Below are 20,047 nucleotides of genomic sequence, written 5' to 3'. Positions count from 1 at the left end.
ATATTACAGTCACCCAGCTCCTGAGTGTCTTATTACCCCTGTACCATCATATTACAGTCATCCCAGAACCTGAGTTTTTCTGTTACCCTTGTTGGATCCTTGAATGGTAATGATAACATTTTTAACCCATACCAAGTCCTATTACTATAACCTGGCTTATGTGTTACTTCCATATCATTTTAGCTTGTAGAAGGTTTTATTCATTTGTTTGAGTAAATGTGTTGACGATTTATTAATGATTACAGCTTCTTGTAGAATTAAAATGCTCCACCAATAGCAAATACACTGCTCCAAAGTACAGGGTGGCAACCACTTTTGTAAATTGTCCACACACAGCATGAGTAATTGAATCCCCACAGTACATTATTATACGGTATACTGCAGAACATTGATTACTATTATGACATGCTATAGAGGTAAAGGGAAACTCAGGAGCTGGGTGACTGTAACATGATATTGCAGGGGTAATAGGACACTCAGGAGCTGGGTGACTGTAATATGATTTTACAGGGGTAATAAAACACTCAGGAGCTGGGTGACCGTAATATGATGGTACAGGGGTAATAAGACACTCATGAGCTGGGTGACTGTAACATGATATTACAGGGGTAACAAGACACTCAGGAGCTGTGTGACTGTAATATGATGTTACAGGGGTAATAGGACACTCAGGAGCTGGGTGACTCTAATATGATATTAAAGGGGTAATAAGACACTCAGGAGCTGGGTGACTGTAATATAAAATTACAGGGGTAATAAGACACTCAGGAGCTGGGTGACTGTGATATTATGTTACAGGGGTAATAAAAAACTCAGGAGCTGGGTGACTGTAATATGATATTACAGGGGTAATAAGACACTCAGGAGCTGGGTGACCGTAATATGATATTACAGGGGTAATAAGACACTCAGGAGCTGGGTGACTGAAATGTGATGTTACAGGGGGTAATGGGGCACTTAGGAGCCGGGTGAATATGATATGAAATTGTTTGGGTGCCGCACTCCTTTTATTTCTTATTTGTTCTCTATAGTAATTATTGTTCTTTCTCGGTTCTTTTCAGGTCCAATGTGGATCTGTTCCGGGATCTCAGTGATTGCATGGATGCACTGAATCTGTTTCTGAACAATCGTTTTAATGAGAGTCTAGACCTTCTGAGACCAAAGTAAGTGTAGACCATATTAGTGCCTCATACCTGGTGATTTCTCGCAGTGCCTGATACCTCCGTGTTCTGGCTGTGGCGTCAGTGCTGACAATTCTGGGTACTTTTATCTCAACATTTGTCAGGCTGGTTACTCTCATTACACACTGATATCACTGTCTGTTATAGGAAGGATTAAATGGACCTAAAATAGATGAATGGTTATGATTCTGATGTATAAAACCTGTTGTGTTAGTCTATAATCTTGTAATGCATTAGAAGTAATTCACTCGTACCCTAACCAGCTCCCTACAAATGAAAACGTATAATATATATAAATAAGGGGGTAAAAATGCCAGCAGCTAAATGGAGCTCACTTTAGAAATCTGCACATGATTGGTGATGCAAGGTGTGAACGGCTCTATGTGCTGAGAATGTGTACATTTTAGCTGTGCCAATGCCAATGTTGTTGGGCACTCTGGTCTCAAACCCATACAATGCACACCCGTCTCTGTATTCCTGGATCGGTGCTCTGTGTTTTCTTTCCTGCAGATCTCAGGAGAACATGTACCACAGTCTGGTGTATAGCACTATTCTGGAGATGCAAGCTATGATGACGTTTGAACCCGATGACATTATCCATGCTGGGCAGACAATGAAGCAAGCGCAGGAAATATGTCAGCGGTAAGCAATGAGGGCGCAGTAAATCCAACCTGTTGCTTGGAAATAATTCTAATTTATTTCAGCCAGTAGGTTACATTATAGTTGTCTCTTCACATGCACTGGTATATCATTCTCTGTTGGAAAAAAAATTGTTTATAGAGCTGAATAGCTCAAGCTGGCATTGAGAGGCGAAGTCTTTTCTCACTTCCTGCTCTTTTCACATGCTTTAACCAGAGGCATTTTAAAGTTTAGCTGCTTCTGCAATGGTTTCTTGTTAGAAAACCCATAGGGTTGTGTGACCCTGGTGTTCTTGGTGCACTCTGCAGCCCATGGCCCATATATCCTATATATCTTTTGGGGGTATCCAATGCCCTGTTGCAGATGATATAGTGTGTCGCTTCAGGCGATGCCAGAAATACAGAATAAGAGCTCCTCTTTTACAGGACACCTTCTCTTTGGTTTATATTTTATGTTTTTAAGACACCCTAAATGTTGTCTAGGAAATTTCTAGGAAAAACATATACAGTATATGTGTGTGTGTGTTTGTGTATATATATATATATATTGTATTTTTTTTGGGATAGAACAAGAAAGGGTTACAGCATGTGCCATGTTTTATTTCCTCTTCCTTCTTTTGTTTCAATACTTTTTTTGTTGAGAATTGTTTTATTCAAAAATATAAAGTAATACATCTCCTCATTCCAGGGGTGAAGTGAATATAATTTAGGTAAAACTAGACATGGCTTGTTGGCCATACAAGGGAAGGGGGGTACGTGTAACATAGGAAGAGAACTGGAGCTGATCCAAATTCAGGAAGTTACCGGGATGTTGATAGAAGGGCAAAATCTCATACATGGCTGGGCATGACCTGTACTGGCACAAGCCATCCGACTTTACTGGGGGGACTTCCTATCCCTCCCTGTGTGGATTGAGGACAGCAAAAAAAACATTTTTTAGCACGGTGAAGGAGTTGGAGAAATGCTTTTTATTATTCCCTCTTTAGTGCAGATATAATGGGCAAATATGAGCAAATGCGCAATTCCAGCTCCTTGCACCTCTGCTATTGTGTCAATTGGGGACCTTGTGAAGATTGGAGGAGGGGGATTGAAAATTGGCCAATTTGCCGTACCCTAAAAAGGCTGCACTCCATTCATGTCTGATCAGAGACAAGTCCTGATTTATTAATGTTCTCCATGACTGGAGAGGATACACTTTTATCAGTGAAGCTGGGTGATCCAGCAAACCTGGATCTGGTAAAGGACTGAAAACATTTGCTAACAAATAGAAAGAAATTAATTCCAGGTTTGCTGGATCACCCAGCTTCACTGATAAGTGTATTATCTCCAGCCTTGGAGAGCTTTAATAAATCATGCCATATAGTCCAGGACAAAATCTCTCCAATGGACTGTTAAATACAAATACAGAACTAATTTCTCCAAAACAAAAGGAAGCATTGTTTTCCTGGATTTTTGGCCTGACATGGATCCTGCACAGAGAAATGGTGAAAGTCCTAAATGCCTAACTGTCTTTGGTTTTCATATACTTTGAAGCCAAATGAAATAGAATCTGTCATTAGGGATCTGAGAATGTTTATGGAAAAGAGAATCTGTAAGGTTTGCTGTTTGCATAAGAAATGTCTATAGATGGAGTGTTTTAGGGGAACTTTCCAGAGAATAACAAGCACTCCGACCTTCCCTTCATTGTCTGTCCTGCTCACACTTCACCATTGGTCTTTGTGTTTCTTCACAGTGACAACAAAGCTGTCAAGAGGGATACAAGTTTAGCGTGCAAAATGCAGGGGTCAGAGCGAGTCTGTGCACCGCAATACACAGGAGGTGTAGGGTTTGTACAACCCCACAGCTCAGGGTGATGTTTCTGTTCTTGCTTCTCTCTATTAAGTGTTTGTTTCAGGGAGACAATGCAACAAATGAGACCGCATGAACACCAACAGAATGCAGGGTATAGAAAAATGGACTTGGAATTAAACTGTGCCAAATGTGAAGGAGCGCATGTTAGTGTATGACTGACTCCTGTATGAAAGGTGTGGTATTGCCATGCAGGTCATGTGATAGTTTATTTGAAGTCTAGTGTGCCTCACTTTTATCTGGAATAACGAAAAACAAGAAGAAAAATTCCTCCTCCATTTCTCCCATGGAAATTACTCGGCACTCTTATCTGTCTGGATTTCAGATTGATCATAAATACATTATTATATTTTCTTAATTCAAACAGTTTGACTTATTAGACTCTTGGAGTCCCCGGTGTGCTGCAATACCAAAAGCATTCTGATGGGAGGAGATGGCACAGTGACATAGTGATGAGCTTACCAATGTACTGCTTCTTCTTTCACTGCACATTAACTAGTGAAAGCAAATTGCTTAGTTCAGCAGTTTTTGGCATACATGTATTGCTCTGATTTTTTTTCTTCTTTTTCTCAGGTTCAGAAAGAAAACATCACTTATTAATAAATCTGGAGCAGAATCCTATACAGAAGGTGAGATGTGTGCTGCAGTTTGCTAGTCCACCAAGACTTAATGTGATTGTCATTTGCTATATAGTCCGTCCCGGAGATTTTCCCTTCATTTCCTGTGCTCAAATTCATCAGACAATGTTGTCCAATCATCACTTAATTTTGGTGATCCCATACAAATTGTAGTCCATGGTACTTGATCTCGGCTGCCGGGATTGGCACCCGGTGAAGTTTCCTGGTACTGTAGCCCATCGGCTTCAATGTTGGATGTGTTGTTAATTTGGAGATGAGATGATTCTCTACATACCTTGGGTGTACGGAGTGGTGTTTTAGTTACTGTTCTCTCCTGGCTTCAACAAAGTTTTTTCACCCAGATAACTGCCACTTACTGGATATTTTCCCTTTTTCAGACCATTCTCTGTAAACCCAGAAATAGTTGTAATGGAAAATCTCAACAGATCAGCAGTTTCTGAAATAACACCAACACCAAATGGCACCAATATCCTATTCCACTTTCAAAGTCACCTTTCTTCTCCATTCTGACGCTCAGTTTGAACTTCAGCAGATCATCTTGACAATGTGTACATACCTAAATGTAGCCATGTGTTTGGCTGATTGGACATTTGTGTTCATAAGCAGTTGAAGATAATTACCTAATATAAAGGCCGCTGAAACCCAGTTTGTGTGCCACGCAACAATTATGTCTCTGTTTTGTTACAATATTGTCGTTTTTGATGTTGCAGTTGAATTGCATGCAGAGGTTTGCTACGCCGAGTGTTTATTACAGAGAGCCGCTCTGATTTTCCTGCAGGTTTGTGCTGTTTTTCTTCATTATTGAATCGGGTTTAGATTACCCCTAAAGATTGTGTACAATAATTTACAATCCAGTCAATAGAAATATAATTTCAATGCATTCTGGGTATGTAATTGTATCTGGGTATCAGAATTATAAAAGTCAAAGTTTATACAGAGTTTTCACAGATGCTATCTAGGGAGAGCTGTAACTGGAGAAAAGGTGCAACAGATTACAGCTGTCTATATGTACAGGTAGGGTAAGATGGGATAGGATAAGGAATGGACAACTATACACTGATCATAACATACACTGATTAACAAAAACATTAAACACATCCGCCTGGTATTGTGGCCCAATCTGTCCAGACATGGGCCTTTGAGGGTGCTTGTGGTGTCTGACAACATTAGCAGCAGATCCTTTAGGTCCTTTATGTGTCTCCCCGGGCCTGGCTTCCGACCACAGTACATCCCACTGAAAACTAGATTCATACAACCCTCTACCTTCTTCTGTTGCTCCATAGTCTGGTTTTGGGACACCTATGGCCATTGTAGGAGCTTTTAGTGGACTGGGGTCAGCATGGGCACCCTGACTGGTCTGCCGCTATGTAGCCCCATACACAGAAAGTTTCTCTGCACTGTGTTCTGACTTTTTCCTTTTTGGCCTTCATTATGTTTTTCAAAACGGAACTAAAAAAAAAAAAAAGCAAAACACTCCCTTGCCTTTTCTTCTGCAGATCCCTGCAGAGATTTCCTGGATTGGGTTCCACGCCATCCTGAAATCCTCCTTCATCCCGGCACAGAGAAAGTGCCGGGTGCTACCATCTTCTGTCTTCTTCTGGCTACATCACCCAATCTTGCAGTGCGCAAGCGATAGAACGGGTGACATAGCCTGCTGTACATGAGGATGGGGGAGACTAAGAGCGCTGATCTCACTGTGAATGACTAGGATCGGCATGTTTTTTACCATGTAAAAAAAAATGCTCCTTCTGCGTATGCCTGATCCCAAGAATACGCAAAAGGAGCAGCCTGGAGCCTCCTGGGAAGCGTGTGTATCCCGCGAAACACTGCCTTCTCATTCTGTCTTTACCTTTTTAAAAAAGGGTTTTTGACCAAAAAAAACCTTCTATAAAAGGATTGTCTACCTTGCTTTGCAAATTAAACATTTTGGTGAAAAGTCTGCTAAGCATATTTGGGTATGTGAGTTCCTCTGTGGGCTACCCTTCTCCCATAACAATGTGCAACATAACCCTTGTCCTTCCTTGGACATCTTTTGGTAGGTACTACCCCCAGCATACTGAGAACTATTCCAAAGATTTAACATTTTGCAGATTCTCTGGCCCAGTTGTTCATTCATTGCTGTTCTGAAAGTCCCTCAGATCCTTGCCCGTTTTTTTCCTAGGCTCATCCAATTCAAGAACTAATCCATGATATTGTGTTTACACGTTATTGGATTTAGTGTTTTGATTGATCAGTGTATATCTCAAATCTATGTTTTCTTTTAACTTACAAGTCATGATTACAAGCTGACATGAGACACAATCAAAGCAAAAACTCCAAACCGGCAGTGCCGGTACTTCCACCATTACTAACAGGTGGAGGGAGCCAGGAAACCCTCAGGCCACAAATACAATTGTCATCTCATGCTCCTTACATTCCCTACTAATGTAATGTGACAACACCGAAACATCTTGTCACTTTCAGTTCTGTTTCTCTCTTTTCATACAGGATGAGAACATGATCAATTTCATAAAAGGGGGGATGAAGGTTCGGAACAGCTACCTGATCTACCGGTGAGTCCCTGCTTTACATGATGGTTTATGGTGCCGAGATGCATCTTCCTGACCCCACTTGGAACAGCACTGACAAGTCATGCTAGAAAGTAACCTATGGTCAGATAGCAGAAATAAAATGTAATATAATGATTTACTTCTGATTGTTATAAACAGAAATTGTGTACAATACAACATTTAATTAAAGGGTACCCTCTACACCCGACTCCAACACCCCTATATCTTACAGAAAGTTTTAACACCGAATAATATACACAGAGAGAACTTAGAAAATATAACATTGCAGAATGTTAAAAGTGTTTAGAACAAATCGGTTTTTAATGGAGGATTTCATATAAAGAGGAACAAATAAGAAAAGTAAATTGTTAAAATATTATAAACATCAACCCTGCACCTAACCCCTATTTTGCCGATTGCACCATTGTGGAGTATGGAGATTTCATAATGACAAATCCTGAGCAGAAACTGTTTGAACATGAATATTGGGAGGAATCCTAATTAAACATGAGAAATACAAAAGAAAAAACTCATCCAGATATCATTGCCAGTAGGAACGTATCCCAGGACTTCAGTGCTGTAAAACTATTTTGTTTTCTTTCTGCTTGTGATCTGTAAAAATGAAATGTATTACTCTTGGCTATTTCTATTTGAAATAAGAATGGCTGGTGTCACCGTGCCCAGTATAAGATGTATTCCTGTCTGGTTTCAGCGATCTAAACACAATCATGCAGTCAAATGCCTTCCAGAAGGGCGAATCCCATGCACACCTACAAGGCGGTGTGTCTTTAGGTATTGGAGCATTCAACCTGGTGAGTTTAGGTATTTGTATACTTAAATATATTTGTATGTGTATATGTCCCTATATAGTCCTATGTTATTCTTAAGGGCCCCACATGTAGATATTGTGTACCAAGTGCTTTATTTTTAATTTAAGTACAATGGTATGGATTCTGTAGTGCATAGAGCACCAGTGGTCAGGACATTGTAGTGCACAAAGTGCAATGTTGAGGACTCTGTAGTGCAAAGAGTTCAGCAGTAGGGACTCTGTACAACAAACTGTACAGTCCATAGAGTGTAATGAAAGGACTTAGTAATATATACAGGCAGGCCTCTGATGCTTCATAGGACAGAGCTGACAGAGTGCATTGTATTAGGTCTTGCTAGACCGAAGCACATGCCCACATCTCCCGGGTCTATTATTTTTTGTGCCATAAAAGTGGTAATTACTGTTCCCCTGCACAATGTGGTGAAGGTAGGTTAATCTGCATCCTCCCACTGATTGCTATCATCCAACACTTTGTGCAGCTACAAGCCCAGCTGTCATCAATAATTGTAGACACCACTGACAATGTGAAGCCAATGATTGTAGCTCCTGATCATGTGTGTCCGCTATGACATAATGGTCACATGCAGGCTACGGGATAAAATTACAAAATATTCAATTTGTTTATTAGTGTGGTTGTGCATTACAATTTGAGTATTAAAAAAGTTTAAAATAATAAAAACTGTATATATGAATTTGCTAGCTTGTAATAAAGTGTGCTAAATGACAGCATTATATGTTCCTAAAAAATGATGTGCATAGGTAGACAAATCAGCTGTAATCATAACCAACTGACACAACCCTGATAAATTTGGCCTTATTATCCAGACTTTGATGACCTCTGGTCGCACCATTTCCTTTCATTATTTTTTAAATTACTTTATTGTCTTACTTTATGTATCTGTGAAATGGTGCAAAGAAAAATAAATTGGCAACAGCACTTCTTGGCCTAGTTAGGAGGCCGGTTTAGTCAGAGCTAGATTGTCTCCCTGTATGTGTACACTTGTTCATTCTCCAGACATCTCCAAACGTGGAAGAAATCATCAGCAGAACCTCAAGCTGCATCACACACACTAAATAAAGAGGTGGCCAGGATATATATCCTTTCACAAGGCTGCCTGGACCCCCCACTTGAAACCAAATTAGCTGGGTTTATTGTAGGGTTTATGTTACATTTATTTGTCCTGTATTTTCTAACTCGGCACCTAACCTTCTGCTTTTTTTCTATGCTGCTTATGGTGATAGGATGTTTGAAGGTAAATGTCAGTTCTCTGTGCAGTGTGATATCAGCCCATCCATATCTTGTGTGTTCTCTATATATCAAAGTGTATGCAAAGTCATTTTCTTTTCATTTGGGTCCAAAAGGGTATTTGTTTGCTGGGAAGAATTTCCTATCTCTTCCTCTTCTGACATCACCAGGACAAGAGGGGAAAATCTTTTGTTCACTCACTTCATAATTACGCTAGAAGTAAAGAAAATCTACCTAGTGGTTGCTGAAAACCTTGAGGTTCTACCAGGGTTGTGTGGAACCCCAGGGTAATTCCAGGGGGTGACTGAGGTTCCCCAAATTGTGGCTGAATGATCTCCTTTGATTTGATGCACAGCTGCATGACTCTAATGATGGTATAGGTCAGGGGTCTGCAACCTGCGGCTCTTCAGCCTCCTTGTTGTGGCTCCCTTCGGCTGCCGCGGGGAGATCTCTGATGGGGGATCCCCTTCCTCCCAAGACACTGCGGAGGAGGGGGATTCCCTATCCGGTGTTCTAATGAAAAAAATCTACCAGTGAAATAAATCTACCACGGGGCGTGTACAAATGGGTGTGTACAATGACATCCCCCTCCTTTGAACCCCAATTCCTCTGGAATGGGGAGATGTACAAAACCAAAAATATAGGTGCAAGTGGGGGACACCTGTGACTAACACCCCCTAAAATTTAATCGTTAGGCTATCATCAGAACATAAAGAACTCTGCCCATCAAAAAAATCTACCGTTACACATTGCTGGAGGCACCTGAACCCCAATTTCTCTGGAACAGGAAGGGGGTACAGGTGAACAAAATTTGAGGTGCAAGTGGGGGACACCTGTGGCTAACACCTCCTAAAAACTCCACCCATCAAAAAACCCTACCCTGTTACACATTGTTGGAGGCTTCTATCACCTAAACCCCAATGAGGTGCGGGACACCTGTGGCTAACACCTCCTAAAAATTCATAAAAACTCTGCCTATCAAAAAAATCTACCTTGTTACACATTGCTGGAAGCATCTAGCATCTGAACCCCAATTTCTCTGGAACGGGGGGGAGGCGGTACAGGTGACCAAAATAGAGGTGCAAGTGGGGGACACTTATGGCTAACACCACCTACAATTGAATCGCTAAGGCATTGTCAGAAAATAAAGAACTCTGCCCATCAAAATAATGTACCCTGTTACACATTGCTGGAGGCTTCTAGCACCTGAACCCCAATTACTCAAGATTGGGGGGTACAGGTGAACAAAATTAAAGCTGCAAATGAGGGATACCTGTGGCTAACACCCCTTAAAATTTCATCGCTAAGGCATCGTCAAAACATAAAGAACTCTGCCCATCAAAAAAATCTACCCTGTTACGTTAGAAGCCTCCAGCTAATGTAACAGGATGATACGTTAGAAGGTGGAGGCTTCTAGGGGCATAGTTCAGTGTTTAATTTATTTCAAAGTAGGCCTACACATGCACACTTGTTGTAACAGGTAAAATTAAAAAAATAATAAAACTTTTAAAAGTTTATAAACTGTGTTATGTTTTGCGGCTCCAGACTATTTTTCTTTAGTGGAAGAGGAGGCAAAATGGCTCTTTTGATAGTAAAGGTTGCTGACCCCTGGTATAGGTATATACAAAGGTGATATTCTTACCTCCACTATAGGAAGGACTTTTTTCCTTCTGATTCCCAAAACACACGATATAGCAGATGTTCCTTGAGACAAATTATTTCAAGAGTGGCAAAAAGGCTTCTCTTCTATACTCTTTCCAAAAAAAAAAGTCGTCTGGAGCTCAGGTCTAAATATTAAAGTGTAACCCATTGTGACCGGTGCCTTCCAATGTGAACTGCACTTTAATATTCAGCAGTTCACTGAATGGATTTGGCATGTTTTATTTGCATTGTTACACAAACTTTTTAGTATTTTCAGATATATATTTTTTCAATTTTCTTGGATTGTGCCCGTTTTTTACATCTGTCCTCTGCTGGCTGGTTTTCTGCATTTATTGGCTTTGTAACCATACATTGTGCTGTAGTTGATGTTCATTGACATGTAAATGTGATCTCTGTCCTGCAGACTTTGTCTCTTTTCCCTCCCCGGATACTGAAGATATTGGAGTTTGCTGGCTTCTCAGGAGACAAGGTTGGTTGTTATGTTACCCTACATTGTGTTATATATATATATATATATATATATATATATATATATATATATATATATTTATATCTTTCCCATTGTAACCAGCCCAGTTCTTGTCTTTACCTGAACTGAACTTGAATATTCAAACTGATTGCTTTTAGTTTCACAAAACCTTTAAACTGACTTATTCTTCCAGTTGCACTTACGTTGTATTAAAATATTGAATAATGGCCTATGGCATGTTAAGCAACCAAGTATTGATGACTAAGAAAACATGTTACAATACAATCATTAAATCAAATAGATTTAGCTATTGGAAAGAAATAAAAAAACTGGGTGAGGAAAAGCCATGTTCTACTAACAAGTGGAGCTCAGTGAAGACAATTCAACATACAAAAAATGTTGCACTATGGCTGTGTAAAAAAACAAGACACGGTGGTTTTACTGCATAAGTTGGCTCAGAAGTAGCAGAAACCAGAACCAGTGGGACCCCGGTATACCCAGAATAAGGTGTAAGGATCTACAGGCTTGAGAATTCTGGTCACAGGTGGTCTTCATGAAGAACTTGTGGTTAAGAGGCCATATCTCCAAAGTGGAAACAAAGCCAATGGCCTCATCTATGCACAAAACCTAATTTGCAGAACAGTAGAAGGTGCTTTGGATTGATGAGTCCAAACCTAAACTGCCTTCTGTACAGCCAAATTTTCTGCTTGCCAAAAACCTGACGAGAGCTACAAGATTGGGTCTTGTCAATGGTAAAGCATGGTGGAGGTTTCTTGCAGGCCTGGGGCTGCATTTCCACACATGGAACTGGGATTTTGGTCAGAATTCTTGATCTTTTCAATGCTGAAAGGTAAAAACAGCCTTACAAATATCACACAATACCCACCATCATTCTGCTCAATTTAATGATTCTCATCAACTGCACAATAACTCCAAACCTATAGGCAAGAAATAAACTTTCTTCAGATAAAAAGATAAAACAAGGGGTCCTGGAAGAAGAGTATCCCCCCCACACATCTCAACATTGAGCCTAAGATTACATGAATAGGCAGAAGCAAATGCACAGAACTGAAAAGGAAACTCTACTGAGTGCAATACAGAAGCAGCCATATCTGACTTCTTGCACATTATTATGATTAATAAACAGGATTTATATAGTGCAAACATATTACGCAGCGCTGTACATTAAATGGGGGTTGCAAATGACAGACAGATACAGACAGTGACACAGGAGAAGAGGATCTTGCCCCGAAGAGCTTACAATCTAGGAGGTGGGGGAAGTAACACACAATAGGTATGTAGATATGTACTGGTGGGAAGTAGTGGGGGTTTAGGAGACAGAAGAATACAGGTAGGCAAGTTTGAAAAAAATGGGTTTTGAGTGCTCTTTTGAATGAGCAGAAAGTAGGAGCAAGCCGAATAGGACGAGGAAGACCATTCCAGGGAGTTGGGGCAGCTCTAGAAAAGTCTTGGAGCTGTGTGTGTGTGAAGAGGTTATAAGTGAGGAAGTCATTAGTAGATCACTGGAGGAGTGAAGAGAGCGGCAGGGGGAGTATTTTTTTACCAGGTCAGAAATGTAAGTGGGACAAGAACTGTGGAGGGATTTGAAGGCAAAGCACAGGAACTTGAATTTGATTCCAAGGTGAAATGGAAGCCAATGAAGAGAACTGCAAAGAGATGCAGCAGAGGAGGAGCAGAGGGAAGGATGGATGAGTCTGGCTGCAGCGTCTCATCCATCTGTCTGGCACATCTGGAGATTACAAATGTATTAATGTTACTTTTTAACAATTTCAGTCTTGTTTGATGTAGACATAAATTTATTCATTGCCAAAAAAGTTTAATTGTACCCTGTAATCGTGTGTTTTTACTCCTAGGATTTCGGGCTCAGCCAGCTCCATGAAGGGGCTGCATCCTATAACCTGCGCTCCCTGCTGTGTGTGATGCTGCTGCTCTGCTACTACACCTTCCTGAGCTTCATCCTAGGTGAGATTTACCAGCACTGTAGATAGGGGGTCCATGTGTGCCAGAATATAATGTATGCATCCCCCCCTATACCAACAAAAAGATTTATTTGTCCTGTATTTCAGAAGTGCTGTTTGCCTGTTACTTTGGCAGCACTGGGAGTTTATGTTGGTTCAGTGTCTCTCTGTGCAGTGTGTCTCATTCCATGGCAGATAAGCTTGTGAGATTGATTTCTGTGTCACTGGCTAAACTCATTTACCATCTCAGAGCTCCACCAAAAACTCCAAAAACAAAAGGGGCTGTTTTTGGTGAATGTAGATTGTGATGCTTGGCTACACATGAATGACTGTCTAGTACCCTGTCTAGTATCGGACACCCAATGATGCTGACCTAAGGATAGAGATTGTCTTGAAAAATCTAACTCTTTTCATTAAAAGGGGGATACCCATGTAGACATCAGATGTTCACACATAGCCGTATGATAAAATGGCAATAATTTACCTGATCAGTCAATATTCGTCTCCGTGGGGTCCTTAAATAAAATTTATGGACAACCCAACCTATTATATACCTTATACCTATTATGTAATTGTTAGAAAAGGTAGACAGAGTTTGTATTTGGTTATGTGATTTCAATAAAACTCTTTTGTACCAGAAAAGGCAGGCGTTGATTGACATAGGTGGTAGGTCTACATATCCTAATAAAATACTGTAAGACCCTATAAAATTAGGGAAATCCTCACTTTTCCTCCACCTTGACAGCATTAGTTTTGTTTTTTGTTTTTCTTTGAACAAGAACCACAAGTGCACTTTTCCAGTAATGTTTTAACATAAAATATATTCTAAAGAGAGAGTAGAATAAAAATCTGTAGATCAGACTCTCATGAATATTTTTTTTCTTGTGTTTTTCCCATTTAAATCTCATCATAATACCTTCTGTTTCAGAATCTTGCACACAGACACAAGGGGTGTTATTTAAAGCAGTGGTCCCCAACCTTTTGGAGCTCGTAGACCAATAAATCTACTGACTCTGGACCTTGCATACGCCAGGAGCCATGTGTCACTCAAAAGGGAAAAAAAATTCCCCATAGTGACGTCATGATGCCAGAACCTGCCAACTTTCCCATCGCAGGTCTGAGCCTGCAATCTGTGCGGGGGACATGGTTTGTGGCTCTGGCCGGTGCGCCCCCCTTCTTCTGACCCAGCTTGGAGGGATACAGCAGCCAGAGACGCGGTCCACTGATGGTCTCTGTGCTCTCGCGGCCAAGCTGTCAGGTGGCTGCGGCCCACTAGTGGGCCACAGACCGGAGGTTGGGGACCCCAGATTTAAAGTGCATGTTCAACTCTCTTTCAGTCTCACTTTCTATCTTGGTGAAAAAAACAAATACTAGGTTCACTCATCACCCAGGTTCACCCATGATAGTCCACCTTCAGTCTTGGAGATCAATGCCTTCAATAAATGAGACCCATTGTCTACAGGACACTGCAGGATCAGTCCTAAATTGCAGGCTGTGGTGTCTGTTTAAGGAACACTGTGATAGTTGGAGAACACAGTCATGTGGCTTCATAAGTTACACAACCAAGGTCTACTACTTGTGGCACTTTTTCTCTTTTGCATGAGAGCATTTCTAAATGTATAAGGGTTGTTTTTCTTTAAGCAGTACTATGTTTTCAGTATGGATATGCTCTACTCAGTCATTGGCCTATTAGACTTGTGAATCACTTACCTAAATGTAGTGGAACATAGATCCTGGGCAGCCATAGGATAGGAATGTGTTGACACTTTATATACAATCTAGAACAATAAAACACCTGATTGCCAATATCCACTGTTCTATGAATACCCAACTACATTTTATGTCTCCTCCATGTGATGTCTACAGGAACCGGAGAAGAAGACATCACAGAAGCCGATTCTCTTCTTCAGCCTTATCTCAGCCGCTACCCCAAGGTAAGCAGAGATTGCCTCAGTAGGTGAAGTTGGTGCACTGGAGCTGAATATTTGTAGGAAGTTTGGACATTTCTTCCCAAGACTAACATTAGCCTTCTGGTAAACAAGAGGTGAAGTCTTTGAGCATTAACAAGCTAAAACCTTCTTACATTTTTCAAACAAACTAGAAAAATTGCAATTGAGATCTAAATACTTTGTGTAAATGCAGGCCAACTTTCACTTCAATATGATTCTACAGGCATTATTGTCTATAGGGGCCACAATGGTATAGTCTGGTTATTGATGATTAAGTCCTTGTGTGGCTCCTGTCTACTGGTTAAAACTGGTAGAAAGTACGGTAGTTCTCTTCAGATAGGGGCTGAATAAAAGTGGTGACCATGGAAAGGTCACAACAGGATCAATACCAATAGAAGTCTGGATATCTACTAACTCATCCTGACCTTTGGTACCTTCATTCTTTAGTGCATTACCTTATCTTGTCCTCATTCACAGAGTGCAATCTTCCTGTTCTTCGCTGGACGAATAGAAGAAATTAAAGGCAATATTGATGAGGTGAGAGACCTATGGAGACATTCTCCATTTATACACATTGACCATTTGCTATGCACATCATAGTCATCTTATTCTTTCAATCTGCCAGGCCATCCACTGGTTTGAAGATGGCTGTTCTGCTCAGCAGTCTTGGAAGCAGTTCCATCACATGTGTTACTGGGAGCTGATGTGGTGCTTCGCCTATAAGGGAATGTGGAAGGTGGCTTATTTCTATGCCGATCTTCTGAGCAAAGAAAATCGCTGGTCCAAGGTACCTTCATCGCGTTTCACATCTACAGCTAATGTGCTAACCCCAGAGAGCCCGACTCTTGTCCTTATAATATCCTGTGTGTCCTTATTTGACCTTTAAAACTAGTCCATCTAGTTGCCGTCCTTTCCTTCTGCTCCTGTAACACGTGTCCCCCGTGTCCACCCCAGGCTATGTACGTCTACATGAAGGCAGCTTTTCTCAGTATGTTACCTGTGGAGGAGCCTCGACCATTTGGAGAGCATGAAATGGAATTATTCAGGTAGGAAATAGCCAGTCCTTTGCTAGCCACTGCGTGTGAGATATATGGTAAATGTGCTCCAAATCTCTTCTTCACAGACTTGTGCCTTCACTGAAACAGAAAATTGCTGGAAAATCACCACCCACTGAAAAATTTGCCATCAGGAAGGCGAGAAGATACCAGGCCAAGGACCCTGTCCCGTTACCAGTTCCTGCTCTGGTAGGTGGCTAGCATTTGTGTATTCAATGGGCTTTTTGTAAACTGTGTTGCTGATACTGATGGCATTAGAATGCCCTTAGTATAGTTTAAACAAATGCAGAATGCTCCTATTTTATACAAGTTGGTAAAAAGTGGCAAAATTCTAGAGTCTTAGTGGCAACAAATGTGGCAAAATAGGACTCATGTTGAGCCACTAATTGGCTTATGTATCCAGGACTCCTGAGGCTAGATCTCTGTCTTTGTAATGTAATGATGATTTCTAAGCAAAATATATATATATTTTTTTTTATTACCTGAAAGCCAAACTTAAAGATTGTTCCTAGCTCTTAATGCAGAGGATAAGCATGCTTCACTGTAAATACACCCCAATCCAGATGCCAAGCTATGAATAAAAAATTAAGGTCTGCCCATTAGATGGTGTTGGTGGTGGGGATGGTATAACCATTTATCACACTTCTGGAATCATAATTCCTTTGGTAATTGCTTTCAAGGAAATGATGTACCTATGGAATGGATTTTCTGTAATTGGAAAAGATGCCAAGCTAACAGAAGACACTCTGAATACTCTTTGTGCGGCTGAGAACCGTCTGCTACAAGAACCGGGTAACATGAGAAATATATCTTCAATTAGTGGGATCTAAAGAGCTGAAACACATTGCATGATAATCAATAGTTTGGGTGAAGACTATAGAGCACCCACAGACACAAACCTATGGTTACTTTTCAGTCTCTATTATTTTCACTGTAATAAGAAATCTCTCCAGCACCCCCGACCCGTCCTATAGACCTAACAGAAACTGTCGTCCAATGCAACCGTTAGCATTTAGGAATGTTTAAGATGCCTGAGGGTGAATGGATCTTGCCTGCAATTATGGATATGGAAATCATCTGAAAAAACAGATGTATTTCATTGGTTATGGGTAAAACAAATGAACAAAAAAAGGTGCATTATGTGGATATGAGTAGTACGGACATTAATCATATTTTGCAAAATTTGTACGTTTACAAGCTGATGGTTTTTTATCATCATCGTAAATGTTATTTAATTCTTTTTTTTCTTTAAGGTTTTGCTGTGCATGTTGGCCTTTCTAGTACGAAATCCCAGAAATACCTAGCCATACCTTACCTGACTATAATGTGCTTTAGATGAGAGGGAGGGGTGTGCCCCTTCTCGGAATTAATAATAATTATGAATGTGTAATCTGCTCTTTAGGTGTTATCAAACCCCAGTAGTAAATTGTCCTTTATCACTGATGACCACCTTCTAATGAACATTTGTAATATTCTATAAACAATATATATATGAAAAAAAAACATTTCCTTTTTTTTTTTGACTTTCCTTGCTTTGCTTTTGGCAGCCAACGAGTACCTGGAAGATGACACCTGCTCCATCCTCCTGCTGAAAGGTTTGTGTCTGAGGCATCAGGGAAGGCTGGCACAGGCTGAGCAATGCTTCACCCACATCTGCCAGAGGTGAGCTGTCTGATATGGCATTGGGAGTCACACGTCTATGTATGAATTGATGAACCCTGCTTGATTTCCATTCCTCCACTCTGCAGGGAGAAGAAGATTAAATTCGATCATCATTTGGTTCCTAACGCCTTGCTGGAGCTGAGCCTCCTCTATATGCAGCAGCGCAGAGGGGAAGATGCCATTCCAATCCTGCGTCGTGCCAAGTACGTAAAACATGGACAGTACCGGAGCTTATAGTTTCAGAGGTTTATTTTCCATGATCAAACAGTATTTGGCTTTAAATCTGAACTCTATGCAAACCGCTAAATACACAAAAAATTATGGGAGATATTTCACATGCCAAACTATTTGTATTTCTGTCCATCCAGACCTAGAATTTAAAAAGAATTTCTGCCAGCACCAACCTGGGTACCTGATATTCTTTGCTGCAGTTTAGTGACGTTTATAGATCTGGTCCCTTTCACAGCCTGTGAAGGGACAGTGAAAAGATTAGCAGCAGACTGATGAACTTCTCCCCGTCACTTTGCTCCCTCTTTCCATCCGCATGTTCCTTGTTAGCACATGGGCACTGTGGTCTCCTTGTGCTGCCTCTCCGCCAGTCTCTGCTTTACATGGTCTTGCAAGAGCCTGCTATAAAGTCAGATTTAGGTACTTACATTTTATAACTGAAAACATGATACATGCAGGTTTGAAGGGACACGTCTTTCCCCCCTACCCCCAAAATACAATGCTTGAAAAGCCAACTCGAAGTCCCAAGATACCTGCGCACAGTGTAAAATGGCAGCTTTAGCCACATGTTGCATTGGCAGCAATTTTGTGGAGTGCAACACAATTCTTTATTTTTTTTGTAGCAGCTGGTAAAAGTATTTTTTTTCTTTCTTTCAGAAACAACTACAAGAATTACTCCATGGAGTCCCGCACCCTCTTCAGGATTCATGCAGCTTTGTCCAAGCTCAAAGCACCAGACTCCGAGGAAAACAGTATAGATGGAGCCAGTCTCTCCTGACCAATCGATGTCACAAGTGTGGGGGACCCGGGTTCAGCATATAGGAATTATGATGATGTGTCCATAGTTTACCTGTGTAATATTGTATTGCCTACTGGCTGGTAGGGCAAACAACCTTATAGTGACCCTTTCCTTTGGATATGCAGGGCAAAGTAAAAGGGTCACACAGCAAGATTAAAAAATGCCTAAATGTATAAAATGAACCTGTCCTGAAAATAAGGAATTGGCGATAAACAGAACTAAACGTGCCATTAGGTACCTGATCTGAGTTCTCCTGCATGAGCGCCAACAAATACCTTAACTTTGGGGTACTGATAAACGTCCCCTTTATTTTTGCACCACAGTGCATCACTCAGTCCCCGAGACATCCGATGAGCGGAGAATTTAAATCTGTAAATGCTGACTTTTGTAAAGGCGGAATCTGCATAGGAGGTTCTGTAGGGTCCAGTAACACAGGCAGGAGACTTTTAGCAAAAACTGGCATGACTGGGTGCCCTTTATTATGTTACCCAGCTCATTTCTCATCCTTTAGTTCTTTATTCCCAGTACAGGTTAATTTTATTGGCATAAAAAAAGTTTGTAAGGAATGTAATAATAACCAAATACTAATAATTGTATCTTTAAGGATACATGTGTAAAACCAGGCTCGTACATTAACGTTGTCGTCACTGAATAAAAAGTAGTTGTAGTTCGTAATATTAAAAAAAAAAACTTATGATAAAATACACAAAAATGTAACAATGTGCCTGCAGGTTTACAAATGTTTCAATGTTTTTCTTGCTGTTTAATTCTGCAGTTTTATCTGGAGTCATTTCTGTATTTATTACAATTACCTTTATAGAAGAATGGAGTTGGAGGGAAGTATTTGAGAACAGCTGAGGGAGGTTCCCGCCAGTCGGTACTATTCAATAGTGTGTTTGCCTGTAAATGTAATAAATTGTATAGTTTTCGATAAAGCTACATTGTCCTTTATATTTGAATGTAAAATTGTCTTAGATTCTGCTTGTTGCTAGTATAATTCATGTTTGTCTCAACTCAGAAAAAAGAGCTTTCAAGTTACTATTTTTGCCCTTTATACCTTTATGCAGCGCTGTACATTAAGCAGGGGTTTCAAAAGCTAAACCGACATAGTAGACAGGTAAAATGACACAAGAAGTGGAGAGGACCCTGCAATAGAACTAACAATCTAAAAAGTGGAGGGGAGTAATGCACAATAGGGGAAATACCGTGTTTCCCCGAAAATAAGACCTACCCCGAAAATAAGACCTAGCACTTTCCCCCCCCCCAACCTGCCCTAATATAAGACCTACCCCGAAAATAAGACCTAGTAGAAAAA

The 20,047-nt window shown here is 40.6% G+C and overlaps 1 protein-coding gene across 1 annotated transcript in view; it reads left to right on the top strand.

Moving 5' to 3' along the window:
- The window catches only part of LOC140322904 (tetratricopeptide repeat protein 39A-like), a 22,019-nt gene extending 2,352 nt beyond the window's left edge, over positions 1-19,667 (top strand). The window contains exons 2-18 of the mRNA XM_072399551.1: positions 1,062-1,163; positions 1,692-1,823; positions 4,241-4,296; positions 5,016-5,083; positions 6,793-6,857; positions 7,567-7,666; positions 10,995-11,060; positions 12,935-13,043; positions 14,906-14,973; positions 15,466-15,525; positions 15,614-15,775; positions 15,943-16,034; positions 16,112-16,232; positions 16,724-16,835; positions 17,591-17,705; positions 17,792-17,908; positions 18,591-19,667. Of these exons, the coding sequence (XP_072255652.1) occupies positions 1,062-1,163; positions 1,692-1,823; positions 4,241-4,296; positions 5,016-5,083; positions 6,793-6,857; positions 7,567-7,666; positions 10,995-11,060; positions 12,935-13,043; positions 14,906-14,973; positions 15,466-15,525; positions 15,614-15,775; positions 15,943-16,034; positions 16,112-16,232; positions 16,724-16,835; positions 17,591-17,705; positions 17,792-17,908; positions 18,591-18,711 (1,666 nt within the window). The 3' untranslated portion in view covers positions 18,712-19,667. The remainder of the gene's footprint in view (positions 1-1,061; positions 1,164-1,691; positions 1,824-4,240; positions 4,297-5,015; positions 5,084-6,792; positions 6,858-7,566; positions 7,667-10,994; positions 11,061-12,934; positions 13,044-14,905; positions 14,974-15,465; positions 15,526-15,613; positions 15,776-15,942; positions 16,035-16,111; positions 16,233-16,723; positions 16,836-17,590; positions 17,706-17,791; positions 17,909-18,590) is intronic.
- Positions 19,668-20,047: the final 380 nt, after the last annotated feature.

Source organism: Pyxicephalus adspersus, chromosome 2 (genome assembly GCF_032062135.1).
Source record: "Pyxicephalus adspersus chromosome 2, UCB_Pads_2.0, whole genome shotgun sequence".
NCBI classification, from domain to species: domain Eukaryota; kingdom Metazoa; phylum Chordata; class Amphibia; order Anura; family Pyxicephalidae; genus Pyxicephalus; species Pyxicephalus adspersus.
This window is presented reverse-complemented; position numbering and strand designations above follow the sequence as displayed.